General features: G+C 46.1%; 1 protein-coding gene across 1 annotated transcript; it reads left to right on the top strand.

Annotated features, from left to right (window-relative positions):
* Positions 1-19829, top strand: SF3A1 (splicing factor 3a subunit 1). The gene is made up of 16 exons (XM_037878313.2): positions 1-421; positions 5888-6000; positions 7171-7375; positions 8291-8548; positions 9013-9087; positions 10643-10793; positions 11323-11516; positions 13105-13222; positions 13344-13529; positions 14121-14242; positions 14401-14643; positions 15489-15699; positions 16502-16653; positions 17581-17682; positions 17889-17960; positions 19044-19829. The coding sequence occupies exons 1-16, from the start codon at positions 359-361 to the stop codon at positions 19143-19145; spliced, it is 2367 nt and encodes a 788-aa protein (XP_037734241.1). The 5' UTR covers positions 1-358; the 3' UTR covers positions 19146-19829.
* The last annotated feature ends 1006 nt before the right edge of the window (positions 19830-20835 follow it).

Genomic DNA, 20835 nt, shown 5'->3' on the forward strand with positions numbered 1-20835 from the left:
ACACTCCGCCGTCTTGCCGGGAACAAGCCCTATTCCCGCCCCCCACCCCGGGACACGAGCCCGAGGAGTTGCGCGCGCATCATTTCCGACTGTACCAACCCCGACTGGTATCGCTGGGCTGCGGGCACCCCTCTCTCCGTCCCCAGAGTAGAACATTCCAACTGGGCTACCCGCGCAGCCTCCACAGCCCGCTTCCTCGCCCGGCCTATGTTTTCGACGTCAGCGAGCAGGACCGCGCTGCGCGCGCAGCCCGCGGGGGTCGCCGCCATTTTGTGCGCGGCGGTGTCGGTCAGTGAGCGGCTCGGCCCTTGCCGCCCCAGGACAAGCAGAGGCTGCCGCGGGCTGCTGAGGCGGCACCATGCCGGCCGGTCCGGTGCAGGCGCTGCCGCCCGCGCAGCCAGCGCCGCAAGAAGGCAAACAGGTACCGGGCTGTCCGGGGCGGGCCGAGGAGGCGGGCGTGGCGAGCCGGGGCCCGGCGAGGAGGGAAGGCCCGCGCGCTCCAGCCGGCGGGTCCCCAGCGCGGCCCCGGGCTCCCCGCGGGTCCCGAGCAGGCAGCTCCCAGCATGCAAAGCGGCGCGGTGCATGCTGGGAGGGGTTGTTTCCTTGGGCACCAGGAGTCTGTGATCCGAGCAGGCTGACAAGCTAAGCAGGGCCTGCCCCGGTCAGGGCTGGGATGGGGGACCCGGCCCTCTCCTTCCGACCCGGAACCCCCACGCGGGCTGTGGTCAGCGCCCGCTCAGCCTGTAAGGGCAGAAGGTCTGTCCCGTCCGATCTGCACAGCGCAGGCCACAGCACCTCGCCACCCACTCCTGTAATAGGCCCCTCACCTCCGGCTGAGCGACTGAAGGCCTCAAATTATGGTTTAAAGACGTCAAGTGACAGAGAAGTCACCATTGACACTCGTTTAAACCTGCGAGAGATCTGTGCCCCATGCTGCAGAGAGAGGCGAGAAAGCCGCAGGGTCGCTGCCAATCTGACCTGGGGGAAAATTCCTTCACAACCCCAAATATGTCAATCAGACTAGTGGTCCCTAAGCTTCTGATGGTCCCTCTCCTCCCCCCGCCCCCCAGCAGGGATGGGGTAAGGGGGCCACAGCTGGGGTGGATCTTGGGCTGGACCAAGGCAGGAGCGGAGCCACAGCTGGGCTGCGGTGGGGGCCGGGTGCAACTCTGCTGCCAGCCTCTGCCCGGGCTGGGAGCGGAGCTGCGGGTGGGAAGGGGCTGGGTGGCAGTCCCTTCCTTCCCCCTGTGAGGGCTGGGCTGGCCCTGCCACAAACCCCTGCAACGTTCCCCGGTGCCCTCCTAGGGGAAGCACTCCACTCACTGGGGACCTCTGAGAGACCCTGAGCATGTGGGCAAGACCCACCGGCCAGACACCTGGGAAAGAATTCTCTGTAGTAGTCAGAGCCCTCCCCATCTAGTGTCCCATCTCCAGCTATTGGCGATATTTACTGCTAGCAGTTACAGATTGGCTATATGCCATTGTAAGCAGTCTCATCATTATCATCCCCTCAATAAGCTTATCAGGTCAGAATAATTGATGCCAATTAAGTTTTTTTGTCCCAGTGCTCTGCTAGGGGGCGCTGTGCTGAGGTGTGCTCAGCAGGGGCTCTGACACCTATGTGCTGCAGGGAGTGTTGCAAGACTGTGGGTTTGTAGGGGTACTGATCTCTGTCAACACAAAGCGTTAGGGTGCAAGGCATGAATAAAACTCAGGCTCTACCTCGCTTGTGGGTATTAAAAGCTCCCAGGCTCTCTTTGCTTGAGCCCTGTGTCCTGGAACACTGCCATTTCTGGTCTTGATGTCCCAGCTCCCTGAGTTCTTTGTGGAGTTTTAATGCATAACATCTTCCTTATTTCTTAAACTTTTATCTAGGTTTGCTGTGCTCTGTTAAACATCTGCTGTCTTCTTCTAGAGAGGCAGTGTGGCCTAGAGTCTACAGCACTGGCATGTAGGAGACTTGGATTCTATTCCTGGCTTGCTGGGTGACCTTGAGCAAGTCACTGCCCTGTACCTCAGTTTCTCTATTTGTAAAAGGGGGATAATGATACCAACCTCCTTTGTAACGTGCTTTGAGATCTACTCATGAAAATCACTATATGAGGTAGCTATTCTTACTACCTTCGAACTGGCTGCATTTCAGCACTGTGTGAAGTGAGTTATCTCAAGGTTTCTCCCCCACAGTGCTTGGCAAACTAAACAGGGAATTGCTTCACCCACCACTAAAATGCAACTCCTGAAGGCAGAAGCTGTTGAACAGCTCACTACAACCCAACTTAATGCTAGTTCAGGACAGAATGCTAAAAAGAATAGTTTATCCACTGGAAACTGAAGGAGCAACAGGGGACAGAATTGTAGTATACAAATTGGAATTTGCCAGGAAATCTGGATTTATGAAAAGCTTATCATTGCTTGGGCTGTTGGCTCTGTACTGGAGGAAGAGGGAGAATATCACCTACAGAATCTCCTATCCAAGTACTGATCTGTACTATCATGGCTTAGCTAGATATGGCTGCACACAGTGTAGAGTGATTTGATATTCAGAAGAGGGGATCTGCAAACATCGCAGAGCCTTATGTTTGACTGAAGGGAGAGAGAAATTCATTCTGGTGCTTACAGTTCTGGAAAAAAAATCTCTGACTCAAATTATTTAAGATTAATTCTCATTGTAAAGGTTTTATTTTTCTAGATTGGTAAAATTCTGTTTGGTGCTTTCTGTTCCTGCACAGCTGACAGTGTGGACTAAGGAGTTGCACTTCGGTCAATTTTGGAAGACAGTGATTGGTTGCTCTTAAGAATTTTTCTTCCTACCTGCCCATTTGCATGCCTCTACAGGCAGCTGGTTCCCACATTCTTATATTCATCTTGTGCCTAAGCTCCCCACAGACACCTGCAACTCCTTATGAGGCAGTCAACCAGCTAGGCAAGCAAAAAATGCTGCATTTGTGTATGAGCCAGAATTCTTTCAGTGAAAGGCTCATGGTGGTGCAGTTGTGATGGCCTCTCTTGCTTTTCTTTGAATCCAAATGAAGAAGTCCGAGGCTTGGAATCCTTTCTCCTTGAAGGCAGAAGGGTCTGTTACATCCTGTTACAGCAAGGCTTGATACCCTAGCACTGAGATTACTCACAAAGACCCTAAAAGTAGCAGCAAAAGCAAAATCCAAGTGATTCCCTACAATGCATCCAGTTGAGATGCAGTGGCCCAGGTCATTTGGTTCTTTTTCTAACCTGGAATTTGTGACAAACATGGAAGAAAGTTCTCTAGCTCCTTCTTGATGTAATTCCCACCTGGAAGCTGCCATTAGCATAGCAGAAAGCAAGGTTGCCCAGTCTAGACCACGTAAAGATGACTTTCAAGGCCACAGGTCTTCAAGATGTTCTCTCATCCCACTGCGTGGGATGGGCTAAAGTTACTGTTGTTCAAACTGGTCCCATGAGCAAGATACTGTCCAGACCATTTTTTCTTCACTCATTCATCCCCCATTGGGCTCAGTGCGGTTCCATCCTCTGACACATTCTGTCCAGCCCAAGGAGTCCTTATGGTGGTGAGAGGATTCTCACAGCCTGGTATTCCCCTGGATGATCCATGTTCTTCTCCTGCCATGTGGGTAGAGCAGTATCTTTTTCTCTACCCCAAGCAGGGCTTCTCATAACCAGAAGACAGCTGAAGATTGCATGAAATCACTAATGATCTTGTCATGCCAATCTAATTAACCTGTGAAATGCTCAGATACTTATGTGATGGGTGCTGCTATATAACCCTAAAATAGACAGCAAAACTGGCATTCAACATTCCAGGCCGACCAGAACTAACTCTGATGAATAGAAGCTGTCCCAATGTTGCTAAGAAATAGAAGATACTGCGGGATGCCAGAAGTAGATTCTTTTGCCACTCCAGTAAATTAGAAAGTTACCAAATTGTTTAGCAGGTTCAGGAAGCCACGGGTGCATGCAGTGGATGCTGCCTATATGAGATGGGCAGGGAGCTTGAAATACAGATTTCTGCTCTTTCTAAAGATGGAATATTTGTTAAACTTACCACTCCAATGTGACTTTGGGAGACTTGATGTTCCAACTTCCTGCTCTTAACCAGAAGCTTAAAATCATCTGTCTAGTTGTCCCATTCCTTCTGCCTCCGAATTCTTTCCCTCCCCGACCATGCACCAAAAAAATATTTCCTTAGCATTTTGGAGACTAAGTGGCATGTCCTTTGTGATACAGAATTATCACATTTTTCTCCCTGGGATGACTAGTGTCTAGTAGACATCCAGTTTTCTTCACAGCCTGTAAAGGGTGTAGGCAACTCTCTGTGCTGTTTGGACAAATACATTTCTCTAAACATGGGCCCATTTGCTTGAAAGACCTGTAAGATTGAGTTAGTTGCATTTTGGGTTGTCGGCTTGAGTCTTCTAACGTCAAATTCTTGTTCTCAGGGCAACAGGAAGGAAAGTAGAAGGGTTTATAGCAGTCTTTTATTCCCGTATCACATATTTTATTTAGGCTCTATCCATCTGAAACCATTTTCACCCTGCAGTCCCTCAGTAGTCTACTCTACTCTATTAGAGTACTAATGTTTTTAAGTCTCCTTGTTCCTCCCTTTTGAGTCTATGACCACTCTCCCCCTACACTTCGTTTTTCTAAAACAGCTTTGCTTTGGCAATTTTTCCTTTGTTCAGGCATATTGGAGAGAGATCTGTCCACTCCAGTAAATAACTGCTTCAGGTCTTCCACAAGGATAAAGCAGTTCTCAGGAAGAATTCCAGGGATTGTGCTCAGGTTAAGGTCTTTCTTTCATATCAGTCAGGAAATTGACTTACAAGCTTCAGTTCATTTCTTACAGAAGGACTTTTGGCACAGTTTGGAGAGGGTCAAAACCCTTAAGTCTCATTTACATGAAATTCATTCAGATTTTAGCTCCTTATTTGGGGTCTGAAAGGGTCTCCAGAAAGTTTCAAAGCTTCCAGATCTGCTCTAGCTAGATGGTCAAAGTCCTGTATTTTGTATATGATGTTGGGACTTCTCCCCCAGCAGCACTTAAAGCCCACTCTACTGGGCTGTGGGCTGAAAGGGAAAGGGCTTCAGTGAGAATTGTTTAAGGCTGCCACCTGGTGGCCTTTCATATATCTCTTGAGGCACTGTTCCTTTGATGTGTTATCCTCCGCAGCAGATGCCCTAGGCAGGTTAGTGCTCAGTATTGTTGCTTGGTAAAGAGCAGGGGAGCCAGTGGATGCTGTTACTTGGAGCCTAATGGTTCAAATTGTTGAATGAGTAGGAGCAAAAAGGAAAAATCACTTTATCAGTAACCTGAATTTGTTCAACAAAGCATTTGACAATCCAGCATTTGACCCTTTCAGGCTTTTAATAATACCTTGCTGTTCTACAGAGCTTTCCTTTAGCAGATGTCAATGTGGCTTCAAAGGAGGTAAGTATCATTATTCTATTTTATAAATGGAGAAACTGTGGCACCAGGAGGTGAGGTAGCTTGCCCATGGTCGCCCAGCAGGCCAATATCAGAGCTGGGAATAGAACCCAATCTCCTGAATCACAGTCCAGTGGCTACTACTTGACACTGCTAATTGGTCTCTGTCTCCCAAGCTCAAACAGCAAAAGGAAACCTGTTGATCCAGATTTGCTCTGCTTTGTCTCAGAACCTGATTAACAGATGATGAAAATCTCCCTTTCTGTTATCACCAGCTTTGATCTTGTTTGCTATAATTTAATATCCTGACATGCTGATTGCAAATTCTACAGTGAAGAGAGATGCTTCCATACCTCATCTTATCTCCATGTAACCACTATGTACTGGGTGGCAGGACTATTGTTTTGGTTAAATGAGGTGGGAATATGGTAAGATTGTAGAAAAAGCTCTCATTTGTTCTTACTGCAGCCAGAAGATGAGCCAAAAGAGGAAGCGGCACCAGCCAAACCCGTTGTGGGAATTATTTACCCTCCTCCAGAAGTCAGGAATATTGTGGACAAGACTGCCAGCTTTGTAGCCAGGTAAGTAACACTAGATGGGCTCTCATTTCATGGGATTTTTCAAGCCCTCTTGGGAATGCCACTCACTGCACTGATCCAGAAACTGGAGCAGGTCTCCATGTTAATTGGCATCAGAATGTGCTGTTCATTTGGTGGGGCTGGTGAATGTTTTTGTGCTGCCTTGCAAAATTATAACGAAAATTTACCAGTTGAGGTGCAAAATCTACTTGCTTGTCTTTGTCACAAGGAGGATGGTAGACAAAAACAAGATTTTATTTCTCTGTCAAAAATTACACCCTCAAGGTAAGCTGGTGAGTAAAATTTGCTAAGGGTGCTTTAGCAGTTTGCATAATTGTTTTTATGGTGGATCACTCCCTGATCTGAAAGAGAACTTGGTACATTCCAGGATTCTAACAAAAATGAGAGACTAGTGCCTTCTCGAGAGATCAAATTAACTAGAGGTTCAGTGACAATATTACTTTAAACATCTTTTTCAATCTGCAGACCAAATTATAAGGTTTATAGAATGTCAAGAACAGACGTACCTGCCTCTTCCTTGTTGGGGTGTGAGGGTAATTTCCTATACTTACCAGTATATGGCTCTGTAAACGACTCAGTTGGTATGAAATGAGTCTACTAGAAGGGCATGCAAAGTTTTTGGGGTCTTAGTTTAACAAGTTTTTAAAAATTGAAATGAGATCTAGGGCTACTTGAATCATTGTTCTAAATGCTGACTCTCCTTGGTGCAGTACTTCTGGTGTAAACAGAACTAGTGCTAAGCATGATCGTGTGTGCTTGGTGGGGTGAATAAATGTAACTAGTGAGAATTGTTTAGGTTGTGATGGTAACGGAAGTAACTTTCTTCTGCCCCCTCTTTCCATTCTACCTGCTGCCCAAGCAGTTTGCCTATGGTGGGCCCATTATGCTAGCCTGTGCTCCTGTAGATAAGCATCCTACTACACTTCCCATTACTGTGGTGCGGTAGAAAGCAAATAGTGTAGGGCTCCAACACAGAAGCACGTTACATGGAAGTGATATTTGGTAGCGTGGGGAGGAAGACCATGTTCATCCTCAGAGGGGAAGAGGGAAGTTGGTGCATCAACATTACTTTTAGTAATTATGAAGAAAATGGGTTTTTTACTTCAGTGTTGATGCTGACTCTTCTCAACTCACTTTTTTGCCTCCCCCCAGAAATGGTCCAGAGTTTGAAGCTCGAATCCGTCAGAATGAAATAAACAACCCCAAGTTCAATTTCTTGAATCCCAACGATCCCTACCATGCATACTACCGGCACAAAGTCAGTGAGTTCAAAGAGGGCAAGGCACAGGAGCCTTCAGCTGCCATCCCCAAGGTCATGCAACAGCAGCAAAGTGCTCAGCAACAGCTTCCCCAGAAGGTAAATGGTTCATGTCTGTTGTTAACCAGGAGGTGGCTCATAGGGTGTCAGTTCTGATCTTGGTCTTTCAACCTCCTTGCTCAAACAAGCTGTGGGTTTGTTTTGTGTGTTCACATTTTCACAATGGAAATCAACACGGAGAGACTCTGAATTCTGTAAGTGCCTAGGCCTCTTCCTTTTGGGACACATAATGTATGCCCCTCGGTGCTCAGGGGTCATATTCCTGAAACTTGACAAAGCTGAGAAGCCTGCTTGTATCTCAAAGAAAGGTAATTTGCTACAGGTATTGATCACAATTGAATGCTGGCTTGACTAGGAATATTCCTGATCGGGTATTCATGTGATCGCTAGTCTTGTATATATCTAGAATATCCTGTCAGAAGTAAATTGCTTGACAGCACCCTGCAATCAGTGCGAGATTTTGCGGGTCTTGTGGTATGCATTGTTAATTCCAAGGAGGTTATTCCAAGACTGTTTTCTCCAGTTATGTTGGCTTCTCAACAACATTTTGTACTCCATGCTTTGAGATAATCTGACCTAGTAGGGACCTAGGTCAAGTATGCATTAGCTGACAAGGCCACTTGCTGAACCTACCTGCTTTGTGTGCCCTGTACAGTCAGTGATCAGATGTTTTGTGGTTATGTCTGTTAGGAGATTACAGCTACATCCCATTTCTGCTTCCAGCTATGTTTTGTGTCTGAGTAAACTTTTGTCATCTTTTTGCAGTGGGCCTATTTAAATGACTCACTCATGAACTATATTATGTTACTACCTTTTCCCTTCCTTGCAGTTATGGCACCAGAGATGTGTTAGTGATTTTTTTCCCTTCAGTTAATAAAAGCCAAACAGTTACTTAGGAGTAAGTAATGGCTTTCATGGGTGCAATTAGTGAGCTGTCCGAATTTTCCTCTGTAGGTACAGGCTCAGGTGATCCAGGAGACAGTCGTTCCAAAAGAGCCACCTCCAGAGTTTGAGTTCATCGCAGATCCTCCCTCAATTTCAGCCTTTGACTTGGATGTGGTGAAGCTTACTGCACAGTTCGTAGCTCGGAATGGCCGGCAGTTCCTGACTCAGCTGATGCAGAAAGAGCAGAGGAATTACCAGTTTGACTTCCTGCGCCCACAGCATAGCCTTTTTAACTACTTCACCAAACTGGTTGAGCAGTACACGAAGGTACTCTCTGGGCTTCTGTCTCTTCTTCTGAAAGCATTATTTCAGCATTATGAAATAGCCAGTCTACAAAGAAAGAAAAACTTCTTCTAGCTGTCTTCTTTTAAATACCTGTCTTTGAGTACAGGGAGAGGATGTTTTCTTCTTTGTCAGAAAAAGGTGTACGGTGCCGAACACTATGAGAGCCCAAACTTGATTTGGATGTTCTGAGTGCTACTGTAATGCAGATAAAAGTTGTCCCTCTATAGCAAGAGAAGCAGGTGAAATGGCCGAGTGTGAGAATACTATACCTGAGTATTGGTGATAGCTAAAAATAGGGTAACAGGAGAAATGGAGCTTAGCTTCAGGGGATCTAGTCATAAGATTCATTTTTGTCTAGTGCAGAAAAAAGATAATTATGACAGCTTCCTTAATTATGAACCAATTTATATGATAGTCATCCATGATCTCCTGAAAATGTGTTTCAGATCTTGATCCCGCCTAAAGGCTTACTTATCAAACTCAAGAAGGAGGCTGAAAACCCTAGAGAAGTCCTGGATCAGGTAACTTGTGACTAATTTCCACAAAACTGCTGAAGCTGTCTTGTTCTGAATTATTTCTGGTTTTGAGCTCAGCATCTTTCTAATTATTGACATCACATGTAAGCACAACGAGAATAAAGTGTGGGAACTGGGCATTTCAAACAGTTTTTCAAACATGGGAAAATAAGCTGGTCTGATCAACCACTTTTGTGTAGCACACTTTGACTTAGTCCTGGGGAAATTCTGCACCAAAAAATTTAAAATTCTGTGCACAATATTTTAAAATTCTGCTAATTTTATTTGTCAAAATAACACTCTATAATCACGTTAGTTTCAATTATTTTGGGAATTTATTTCAAAATACCTGTCAGCAAGTATGTCCGTAACAATACAGACACACAAATTCCCCTAGGAGTAAAGAGTTAAACCTCCTATGACAACCCAGTTCCTCTTTCTCTGCCCCCTCCCCCCTAGAGCTCAGCCAGGGGGCCGGACACTTTCCCGCTCTCCCTCCCTCCTCCCCCCCGAGCCCGACCAGAGGGCACCCTGGCCCAGATACTCATGCTCTCTACACCCCCCCACTCCCCCAGGCACCCCAGGCCCAGACACTCACCCTCTACCCCCCAGAGGTCAGCTGTGGGCCCCCCGCTGGCCCACATACTCATACTCACACCCCCTACCCTCCTAAGCCTAGGGATCCAGAGGGAGAAACAGCCTGATGCTGGGTCCTGGACATGCAGAGTTTCCTGCATGCTGCCATCTCCTTCCTTCAGAGCATTCTGGGAACTGCAACTGCTGGGAATCCTCCAGTTCCCTCCCTTCCCCCTAGCCTTGTCTTCCATTTGTAAGCTGGGCTCTGCCAGGTCCAGCGGCCCCCACTGGCGGCCAACATCTCTGCAGTCCGTTTCTGGCGGCTGGGGGGGAAAGGAAGGAAATTCTGCATGCACAACATTAATTTATGCAAAATTCTGCATTGCACAGTGGTGCAGAATTTGCCCAGGAGTAATGTCTTCATGAAGCTGTACTGCGTAAAGCATTTTCCCATCCCAAAGAGTTTACAATCTAAGATCTCAGTTGCTACTTGTAGGTTTCTTAATATACAGTACCTCAGATCTTTAAAAATTAAAGTTTTCCTCTATCAGACTATATTTTCAGTTTGGAACATGACTGCGTGTTTGTGAGAAGTATGTCAAACATTTCCAGGTGTGAATCTGTCAGGATTTGAGATCTGTCTTTTGGAGTTCTCACTATTCTTAATCTAAAAAGTTTGACATCTGCACAGTGCCGAACCTGCAGCCCATACCCAAGCAAACCACTCCTTGAAGGCAGTGGGAGTTTTGCCTGGTTGCTGCAAGATCAGATTCAATTTCTAAATTTTGAATTAACTGACTTCCCAGGGGTGCCCATGTGGCTGCCCTGGAGGCACTGACTATGTTGGGTCTTACATATTTTGGAGAATAGAGGTGAACACTTGTGGGTGTTGTGACTTGTTTTATGATTCCTAATGGGTTCTCCTTTGTGTACTGTGACATGCTTCCCACTTCTGTGACTCAGTGCTTTATGCCTCCTTGTGCAGGTGTGCTACAGAGTGGAGTGGGCCAAGTTCCAGGAACGAGAGAGAAAGAAGGAAGAGGAGGAGAAGGAGAAGGAACGTGTTGCTTATGCCCAGATTGATTGGCATGACTTTGTTGTTGTGGAAACAGTGGACTTCCAGCCCAATGAGCAAGGTAGGAAAACTAAGTGACACAACCGCTCTGTGACTCAGCTTCTGTTTGGTGGGGATGATACGTGCCTCTTGAGAGCTGCTGGAAAATGCTGTAAGTAAAAAAAATATTAGATGGGTGCAAGGTAGAAGCGTATGATGTCCCTTTTAGAATATGAACTGAAAAACTTTATCTGCTGAGTTCAGGTCCTGTTTCTTCTGCAGATAGTGATGTCACTGATACTTAATCAGTACTGCTTTCTTTGTGACTAGCAGCTTCCAGTGTCATCAACTGATCCACTGAAAACCAAGATCCCTGAACTCCATTGCTGCATTAGCACCCCATTGTGGTAGCTGCTTCCCTTTCTTTGCTGCCTTCAGTCTGTGTCATCACATATCTTCATGTTGGCATTTAGATCAGTCTTATCCCTAGCCTTTCCCTTCTATATGCCTTTGCTCCCATGAGCCCATCAATACAACAATCTGATCCCCACCCCCCCACCCCCCCGTTAGTTTCATTAAAGGGGATTGGTGCCTGTGTTTCTTTGTTGCAGGGAACTTTCCTCCTCCCACCACTCCTGAGGAGCTGGGGGCTCGCATACTGATCCAGGAGCGCTATGAGAAGTTTGGTGAAAGTGAGGAAGTGGAGATGGAGGTGGAGTCAGATGAAGAAGATGAAAAGCAAGAGAAGACCGAGGAGACCCCATCTCAACTAGACCAAGACACGCAAGTGCAGGATATGGATGAGGTAAGTAGCTGGTGTGATAAAGAGTACTTCCATTGATAGGATTAATGTGGCTTATGGGGCTCTGCAAGCTCTGACTTCATAGAGTCCCTGTGCTTCTTAGTGTTCAATGACCATTATCCCTAAAAATGAGCTCAATCTTGGCCCATTAATCTGTTGGCTAGAAACCCTTCTCCTCCATTGAACCAATGAGGAGGACTGTGTTTGCATGTTCTCTAACAAAGTACAATCTCCATGAGAGAATTCCAGGAATGTTGCTGTAGAGAGAACCCTAAAAGATTGTCATTAAATAGATCACTTTTCATTGTACAGTTGACACATTCAGAAGCCCCTGAGACGTTTACTTGTCAAACTACTAACTTAGCTGCCTTAAGGGAGAAGAGATGAGAAAGGACTATGGTTAGGGCCCTACCAAATTCACAGGCATTAAAAATGAGTAAGGGACCATGAAATTGGGTCTCCCCCCATGAAATCTGCTTGTTTATGTGCTTTTACTCTATACTAGATAGATTTCACGGGGGGAGACCAGTGTTTCTCAAATTGGGGGTCCTGACCCAAAAGGGAGCTGCAGAGGGGGTCACAATCTTGTTTTAGGGGTGTCGCAGTATTGCCACTCTTACTTCTGCACCGCCATCAGAGCTGGGCAGCCAGAGAGCGGCAGCTGTTGGCCAGGCACCCGGCTCTGAAGGCGGCGCCCCACCAGCAGCAGCGCAGAACTAAGGGTGGCAATGCCCTACCACGCCACCTGCTGGTGGTGACTCTGCCCTCAGAGCTGGGATCCCGGCCAGCAGCCGCCGCTCTCCAGCTGCCCAGCTCTGAAGGCAGCGTCACCGCCAGCAGCAGCTCAGAAGTAAGGTTAGCAGTACTGCAACCCCCTCTACAATAACCTTGCAACCTAACCATCCCACAACTCCTTTTTGTGTCAGGACCCCTACGATTACAACACGGTGAAATTTCAGATTTAAATAGCTGAAATCGTGAAATTTATGATTTTTTTAAATCCTATGACCGGGACATTGACCAAAATGGACCATGAATTTGGTAGGGCCCTAGCTATGGTAAACCATAGCCCCTTGGTGCCAGAACTAAAGATGAGAGATGCAATTATTTAGAGAAAAAGGGGGCACCTGGTTCCCTCTTTGGGCAATAATGAGACTCTCCACTCTCCTTAAATTACAGCCACACTAGTGCTGGCACGCTTGCTGCTGTTTTAAAAATCTCTGTAGAAGCTTAGTGCAAACTGCTTGATTGCAGCGTGTTGATCTGACACTTCCATTTTCTGAATGAGGTGTGGTCCCATGACACAACCTGCTAATAAAGATATTTCAAGTGTCTTGAGGTTTCCCATGGAGAAACTGTCAACAAATGAAAAATGAGAAGCTTAGGTATGCAAAGAAGAGAGCCTGTTTCACTTCTGTAACATGTACTCTAGAGCCAAGATTGTTTCAGTCGTGGAGTGACTGCATAAGCTCTGTTCACTGGATGCATAGATTTTTGCCCTATACGACTTTCACTGCTGTTGCTGCATATTCTGTGTTCTAAGATATTTGATCTGCTGTTAATAACTTGTAATCATTGTTTTAATTTTAAGGGCTCAGATGACGAAGATGAGAGTCAGAAAGTTCCACCTCCTCCTGAGACCCCGATGCCACCACCTCTTCCTCCAACTCCAGATCAGGTCATTGTGCGGAAAGACTACGATCCCAAAGGTAAACTAGAGTTTGGTGACAATGAGCAATTTAATTTCTTACTGAATAGTCACACAAGAACTTGCTTCTAAGATGTGCAGTCAAGTTAGGCATTTTTAACAATGTGGTTTTGTTCCTTCAGCCTCCAAGCCATTACCACCAGCACCAGCCCCAGACGAATATCTTGTGTCTCCCATCACTGGAGAGAAGATTCCTGCCAGTAAAATGCAAGAACACATGCGAATCGGCCTTCTGGATCCCCGCTGGCTGGAGCAGCGGGATCGGTCTATCCGTGAGAAACAGAGTGATGACGAGGTCTATGCCCCAGGTTAGTCTGGTGTCCCTCACAAGCCTCCAAGAGTTACTCATTTAAAAACCCAGTACACAGTTTAAATCTAAATTAGTCATGTCAAACTGCTCTGTATCAATGGGGACTTTGACATATCTTGAAATGGTGATTTGTGTACCGTGCTGGTTTAGTATACATATTCTGATAGCCATCAAGAACGCTGAAGCTTTCCTGTAAACATTGTTCTGCACCCACCTTATTAACTGAAGTTCATTCTTTAGTAACAGTGGTATTGGACCCATTGGTACTGAAAATATTCTGTTAAACAAAATGGATTAGAGCAGTGGTTCTCAATCTGTGGCCTGTGGGCCGCTTGCAGCCCAGTCAGCACACAAATGCGGCCCATGTGACATCCTCTGGGCCATACAGGTAGTGTGTGTATATATATATATATTGTGCGGATGCAGCCCACATAACACACACTGAGCTGCATATGAGGCCCACAGTGGTAAATAGGTTGAGAACCACTGGATTAGAGAATTAAGCAGGACTCTGAGTTACCTTGTTCTGTTTTGTCATATGAGAGAAAATGTCTAACATCATTTTTCCCCGACCTCTGCCTGTCTGCAGGTTTGGATATTGAGAGCAGCTTGAAACAGCTGGCTGAGCGCCGTACTGATATCTTTGGTGTGGAAGAGACTGCTATCGGTAAAAAGATTGGAGAAGAGGAGATCCAGAAACCAGAGGAAAAGGTGCAGTGCAAATCCTGCTGTAACCTCGCCGCCCGCTGTCCTTAACCTGTAGAAATGGGAGTCTCCAGGGACTTGTTCTTGCTGTGAAACAGTAGCCCTCACTTATCTGCTAATCTGATCAAAATTTTGACAGTCTGATATGTTCTTCTGATTTCCAGGTGACCTGGGATGGCCACTCTGGCAGTATGGCCCGCACACAGCAGGCTGCTCAGGCCAATATCACCCTGCAAGAGCAGATCGAGGCTATCCATAAGGCCAAGGGGCTGGTGCCAGAAGATGACAGCAAAGAGAAGATTGGTCCCAGCAAGCCCAATGAGATGCCCCAGCCTCCACCTCCCTCGGCAGCATCGAATCCCCCATCTAATGCTCCCCCAATCGCATCTGTGCCACGCCCTCCATCGGTAAGCATTCTTACTGTCAAGGACAAACAGCTGCTTTGATGCTAAATTGGAAGTAGGTTTTACTGCTGCTGAAATGGGTCATGGTAGGGTGCTGCTTGGAAACGGGAGTAGCAAGTTAAGAGATCAGTTTGCCAAATTAGCTCTAAACCATAAAATGGATCCTAGAAGTAAGTTTAAAATATATTCAAAATGGAAAACACGTTAGGAAGGAGTTTTCCAGCAGCTGAGGTATTGTAAAGAGGAGATGATGTTGAACTGGAGAGGAGAGAAATTCAGACAGTGACAAATGGGAGAGGAAGGAAGTGTGGGCTGGGGAGTCACTCAGAGGGACAGGAAGGTGAACTAGATTAAAGGGTGAGAGCCAAGGTGGGAAGTGAAAGTAGTAATCTTAGGCAGAGGCGTAGGCACGAGAAATAGTGGTAATGGTGTGCAGCTCACTCAGTCAGCCCCACTGAAGTTGTCCTGATGTTTGAGGTCAGCAGCATTCTGCTCATGTGGCTCTGTTCAAAGAGCTTCTGTTTCTGAGACTAATTTTTTTTTTAAATGGCTGTGCAATGTGGCTCCTGAGTGTGGGGGGGAAAGTAACTACTGACTTTTGCTGCTACTGAGGCTTCTATACCCAATCCCAAACTTCCTGGGAATTTGGAAGAACGGCAGTAGCAACTAAAAGTACACCCCCCACCCCCCCCACCCCCCAACCACTAAGCTTATATTCCTAAAACTGACCAGCCAAAAGATTCAGAATGTGACACTCTGCGGCTGTTGATCAGCTCTTGTGACCAGTATAAGAAACTGAATCCCTGAGTGCCTGGAGCTGCACCTGGTAATAAATGTCTTCTTTCTAGATGCCGCCTCCTGTTCGCACCACTGTTGTTTCTGCAGTTCCTGTCATGCCTCGTCCCCCTATGACTTCTGTGGTCCGTATACCCCCAGGCTCTGTCATCGCAGCCCCCATGCCACCAATAATACATGCCCCACGCATCAATGTTGTCCCGATGCCGCCATCTGGTCCCCCCATGATGGCCCCTCGCCCGCCTCCCATGATAGTACCAACAGGTCAGTGAGTCGAATAATTTTTCAGCGTAATTGCTCCTGGAAGATGCTTATATGAATATCCCTACTCTCTGGTGTGCCATCCCAGTGAAAATTAAAGCTCTGTGGCACTTTCTGAATGAGTCAGATAGATCCAAGTGACCTGGCCCGCATTTCTTGTCATTAAAATCCGTTCTAACTTCCAACCCTGTGGATGAGCTATTGCTGAGTGAATAATGGCTGTAGTAACTGCCCCTTACTGCAAGCACGGTGCAGGAGGCAATATCTTGTGTTGGACCAACCTCTGTTAGTGAGAGAGACAAACTGTCAAGCTTACACAAAGCTCTTCTTCAGGTCAGGCCGAAAAAAGAGCTCTGTATAAGCTCGTCTCTCTCACCAATTGAAGTTGGTCCAATAGAAGATATTCTCTTACCCACCTTCGCTCTCTAATATCCTGGGACTGATACAGCTACAACACTCTAATTACTGCAGTAACTTACCAGCCTTTAATTAGAGTACCTTTCAAACCAACTGTACATTGAGGTCTGTGCTCCTGTTGACGTGTGTGACTGGGACCTTTTACTTTTCCACATGAGCCACAAAAATATGTGCTGTTTATTGGCTCCCCCGGTCTCTTCCCCACATGGGAAGGCCTTCATGTAGCATCATATGTTGCATGTTACCACTAAGTATATTAATTTCCCCCTTGTCTAGTGGTGTTTCCTTTAGGGTCTGTGCCAGTCTACTGCAGAAACGTGTTAAGGGAACTGTTCTTGAATGTCATGGGTAGATGTATATGTAGCTGTTTTTTCCCCTCCTATTTCAGCATTTGTCCCAGCCCCTCCTGTGGCTCCAGTCCCTGCCCCAGCACCAATGCCTCCTCACCCCCCACCACCCATGGAGGATGAACCTGTGTCTAAGAAACCGAAAAGTGAGGACAGCCTGATGCCAGAGGAGGAGTTCCTGCGCAGGAACAAGGTATATAATTTGAGTAGCACCACAGTCCAACCGCTCACTGTGCATTGCCGGGAACTCTGACCACACTGGAGTATTCAGTCTCTCCCCAAAAGAGGCCATCTCCTCTAAAATGGAACCTGAATCAGGAGGGCAGCTGGTAGGCACAAGTGCCCCATGAGAAATTGACTGTGTCTCTATGAAGTAGCTCCTTCCTGTCACTCTGCCTAGAGCAATTGAGTTAATTTAAATTTACCTGAAAAGTTTTATGATTGTTTACAAAAACTTAAAACGTCCTCCCCTGGAGAGAAGGGCAGCATGGGGAAGTCAATCTTAAGGAAAGGCTAAGTATGCAGAGTAGCTTTTAGTAGTTCTCCAAGTAACACACACATGGTAAAGACCTATTAAAGTGTGTCCACTTCCCTACAAGGAAGGAAATGTCCCCAGATCAAGGAGACTTGGATATTAAACTGAGTTATAATTCCTTCCCCTTGTCGGTCACTCATTGCATCTTCTCTGAAAATGAGTTGTAAATTCTTCAAGGTAGTGAATACTATTGTCCTGTACTTGTACAGCACAATAGGGGCCCTTTGTGGTAAGTGCTGTGTGCATGCATACAGTACAGTTAATGCTGTTCGTAGAAGGACCTTGGTAGTGTTCCCCATGTCACTTGAGTGAAACCACCCAATGAACAGCCAGAAGTTAATAAGGAATAATTGGGGGGAGAGGGGGCAGACCAAACTCTTAACGGACTTTTGACAAAATAACTTGCCAAGTGAGAGTAATGAAGCAAATAAAACAATTAATGTTGACTCCCTAGTAACAGGGAATTGAAAGGTGCAAGTTGGCGGCACCCAAAGGAACAGCAAAGTGGTTGCCTCTTGTCACCACATCTGTCTCTATGCATAAAGGACCATCTGTGTGTGTAACTACGTTTAATTTTTTTCCTAGGGTCCAGTCACAGTTAAAGTTCAGGTTCCCAACATGCAGGACAAGACTGAATGGAAACTGAATGGCCAGGTGCTGGTGTTCACTCTTCCGCTCTCGGATCAGGTAAATGGCTTGTTAACCTGGCCTTAACTCCTGCTATTCCATTGCTGGGAGAACAGTAGCTAAACTACCTGGCTGAGGCTGTAAACTCTGGACTCTCCCCACATTGCAACTGTGTACAGTTTGTGAGGGAGGGAGGTGGGTGGAGCTGGCCACTTGTGCTGTGGCCCGGGCACTGGAGGGACTGAGCTCTCTCTGCTTTTTCTTAGGTCTCTGTTATAAAGGTTAAGATCCACGAGGCCACAGGGATGCCAGCAGGGAAACAGAAGCTGCAGTATGAGGTGAGTATGTGACAGTGTTAACCCTTCAAATGCTGCCTTGCTGCTTCCCTGCACTTTTTCTGTACAAAAAAAATTTGTAAGGCCCTGAAAGCTGCCTCACTCTGCCTCTTGTGTGCATGCAGTACAGGGCAATCTTTAATTACATCACTCACAGATTGGGCAGAGGCCCTTCCCCATTAAGTGCACAGGCTGGATGGCAGACAGTGAATGAGAGAGATTCTGTGGATTTGCTCTCATCTTGTCACCACTGCAGTATAAATCTCTTGAAGCCAATGGGCTTTCTGTGAATTTACACTGGTGTAACTAAGCTGATTTGAGCCCTCTGTGTGTATTGGTGTTGAACACTGTACCATATAGTATATACTCGTTGAAGTAGCTTCTTGAGTGTATTCTTGTGTGCACTGAATGAGACTGTCTCCCTCTGCTTTCCTCATCTTTACTCCAAAGACTGTGTACATGTTGATTTACAGGGTTTGCCCATGAAAATTCCACAACTCATGCACATGTATGTGCAGAACATCAAAATATTGAGAAACTTTTTAAAAAAAAAAAAACACTTACTACAAAGTATAATCATGCATGAAGTAGGATTTTAAAGCCATTGTAACCCAGCCAACTCTAGAGAGACTTTTGCTAGAACACCAAAAGGAACATATCCCTGCCAAATTTTGGCCTTTCCTGCCAAGGCTGTAGAGCTATTTAAAAAAGAGGGGAAAATAAAACAAACTCCTTTCTTTTATAATGGCAGATATGTATATTCTCTCTCACACGATATCTAGATTCTGAAACCAGTGATATTTCTGCTCTAATCTTTCAAAGAATTCACTTTTGGGCAAAACCTAAGTCTGTTAAACTTCACCCTGAAAAAGAGTAAACATTTGTCTCTGCACTCTAGCTGCAATGTGGAAATACTGTGACAGCACTGAAGCCTAACTCTTATTATCCAGCTCCTCCACATCATCCTTCTCTCTGGGAGACTGGGATCCCTCCTCTGTACACCGAACCACCCTAGGTCCCTCCTAGTTGCCCAGATAGCTGAATATTTCTGGAGGGAGCACTGAGACCTCCTGTTGTTTCTTGCAGGGCATTTTCATCAAGGACTCCAACTCTTTGGCTTACTACAACATGATAAGTGGCTCTGTGATTCACCTGGCACTCAAAGAAAGAGGAGGCAGAAAGAAGTAGGAGTCAGGGTGCCTACAGCTGTCAAAAGCTCTGCTATTTGTGTGAACCTAAGGACTAGAATCCTGCAGCTTCTGGGGACACTGACAAGCTGAAACATCAACCTTTGATACTTACTAATCCCCCCACTTCGGAGCTATTGACTGTATTTTGGTCCTTAGTCCTGTATCCAAAAGTCAGACCGTTACAGAGCTGGAGAGAATTCGTATCGCCCAGACACAGCCATGTAAACATTGTGACGTTGCGTATAACTTCACAGCTCTTGTGACACTGCTAGAATGCTGGTCTTAATGATCACTATTTTCATTTAATTCCCTACAGCAGTGATGGCAGCATTTCAGTTTGAGGTCTTGTCCGGATTGGACTTTTAAAATCCATCTTCATTTTGCAGCAGGGTTTGTGATGACACAGGGAATATCACCTGCCTGACTAAAATGTTAGCCTTTTCACTTAATCTTTTTTGTAATTGAGAACTCCTTTATTTAGTATAATAAAGCCCTTGCTCCTTCTCTGTGAAATGTACATGTAAGAATCTCCTGCAGTAATTGTCTTTGGATTTTATCCTTCTTCGGAATAACTATACTTTGCTGCTGGTTTTGATAAAGAGGCTCTGAGATTGTGTTTCTGATCATCCTGTACAGTATGTGACTTGTTTTAATAAAATTCTGATCTCAGTGGGGAATCTCAGCAGTGACTCTTCATTTCCTAGTTGTGGATGTCCTCTATATTGAGACCTACCCAACTCTGTAGCACTCCTACACTTATCCCAAAAGGCTTTTGAGCAACTTATATGCAAGCACTTAAGGTCTTTTCAACATAGAGCTGCTTTGAGCCCACTGTGTACTTCCAGGAGAGTATATCTGTCTGTCATTGGATCCTTCAGTCAGTTGTTGTCTGGTGCTTCAGGAGATCTTCATTGTTCGATAGCGATGATTTTAAAAGTTCAGAATTTACTATCTATTGCTCAGACATCTTAAACAAAACTAGCCATGTCCTGTAAGTCTTTTTTTTTAAATATGAAAGAAAATTCTTTTCTTAGAGGTGGCAGCATGAGGAAAGAGACTTGTCTTTTCATGCCCATTACACCAGGGGTCAAGGACAACCTAGGACATGCTCCCAGTCCACAAAGGGGTGGACAAGAGCAGATGATATTGCTGTAGAAAGTGGGCATGGCCAGAGCCCAACAGTGGTAGCTGGTAGCACTCCAGGCCCATGGAAACCAGCAGTTACTGGTGGCCAACTACTCTTCAGCTGGCCATGTGTGGCTGAGAAAGTAGAGCAGCATGGTAGTGAGCTGGATGCACTAGACTAGACCAATGTGACCTATGCCATAGGGGAGGGACCTGTGCTCATGGCTGCTGAAAGCCGGGCGGAATGTAGTGTTGGGCTCATTAGGGATGGAGGTGGTTCTTGCTTCTATCTGGGAGGAATATGGTGCTGACTTCCTTTTTAAAAAGACAAAACAAGAAGACCATAGTTCGGTGCCTGGTCAGTAACCAATTACGGGTGTCTCAGATCTTCAGTGTTTGGAGAAAGCAGAGAGCAGTACCTCAGGTCACAGAACTGCAGGGGCATATTCAGGAAGAGAGCATTAGGTGGGGTCTGATGGGCCTAGATTTGGGTGTTAAAACAACTGGCATAGCCAGGGGGTGGGGTTTACCCCAGAATCAACCAACAGACACTGGTATAACTC

Source organism: Chelonia mydas, chromosome 15 (genome assembly GCF_015237465.2).
Source record: "Chelonia mydas isolate rCheMyd1 chromosome 15, rCheMyd1.pri.v2, whole genome shotgun sequence".
Classification (NCBI taxonomy): Eukaryota; Metazoa; Chordata; order Testudines; family Cheloniidae; genus Chelonia; species Chelonia mydas.

Coding starts and splice junctions, on each gene's coding strand:
- SF3A1 (XM_037878313.2), top strand. CDS start 359: ATGCCGGCCGGTCCGGTGCAGGCGCTGCCGCCCGCGCAGCCAGCGCCG. Junction 13,530..14,120: donor TGACGAGGTCTATGCCCCAG/GTTAGTCTGGTG, acceptor GCCTGTCTGCAG/GTTTGGATATTGAGAGCAGC. Junction 17,683..17,888: donor CTCTTCCGCTCTCGGATCAG/GTAAATGGCTTG, acceptor GCTTTTTCTTAG/GTCTCTGTTATAAAGGTTAA.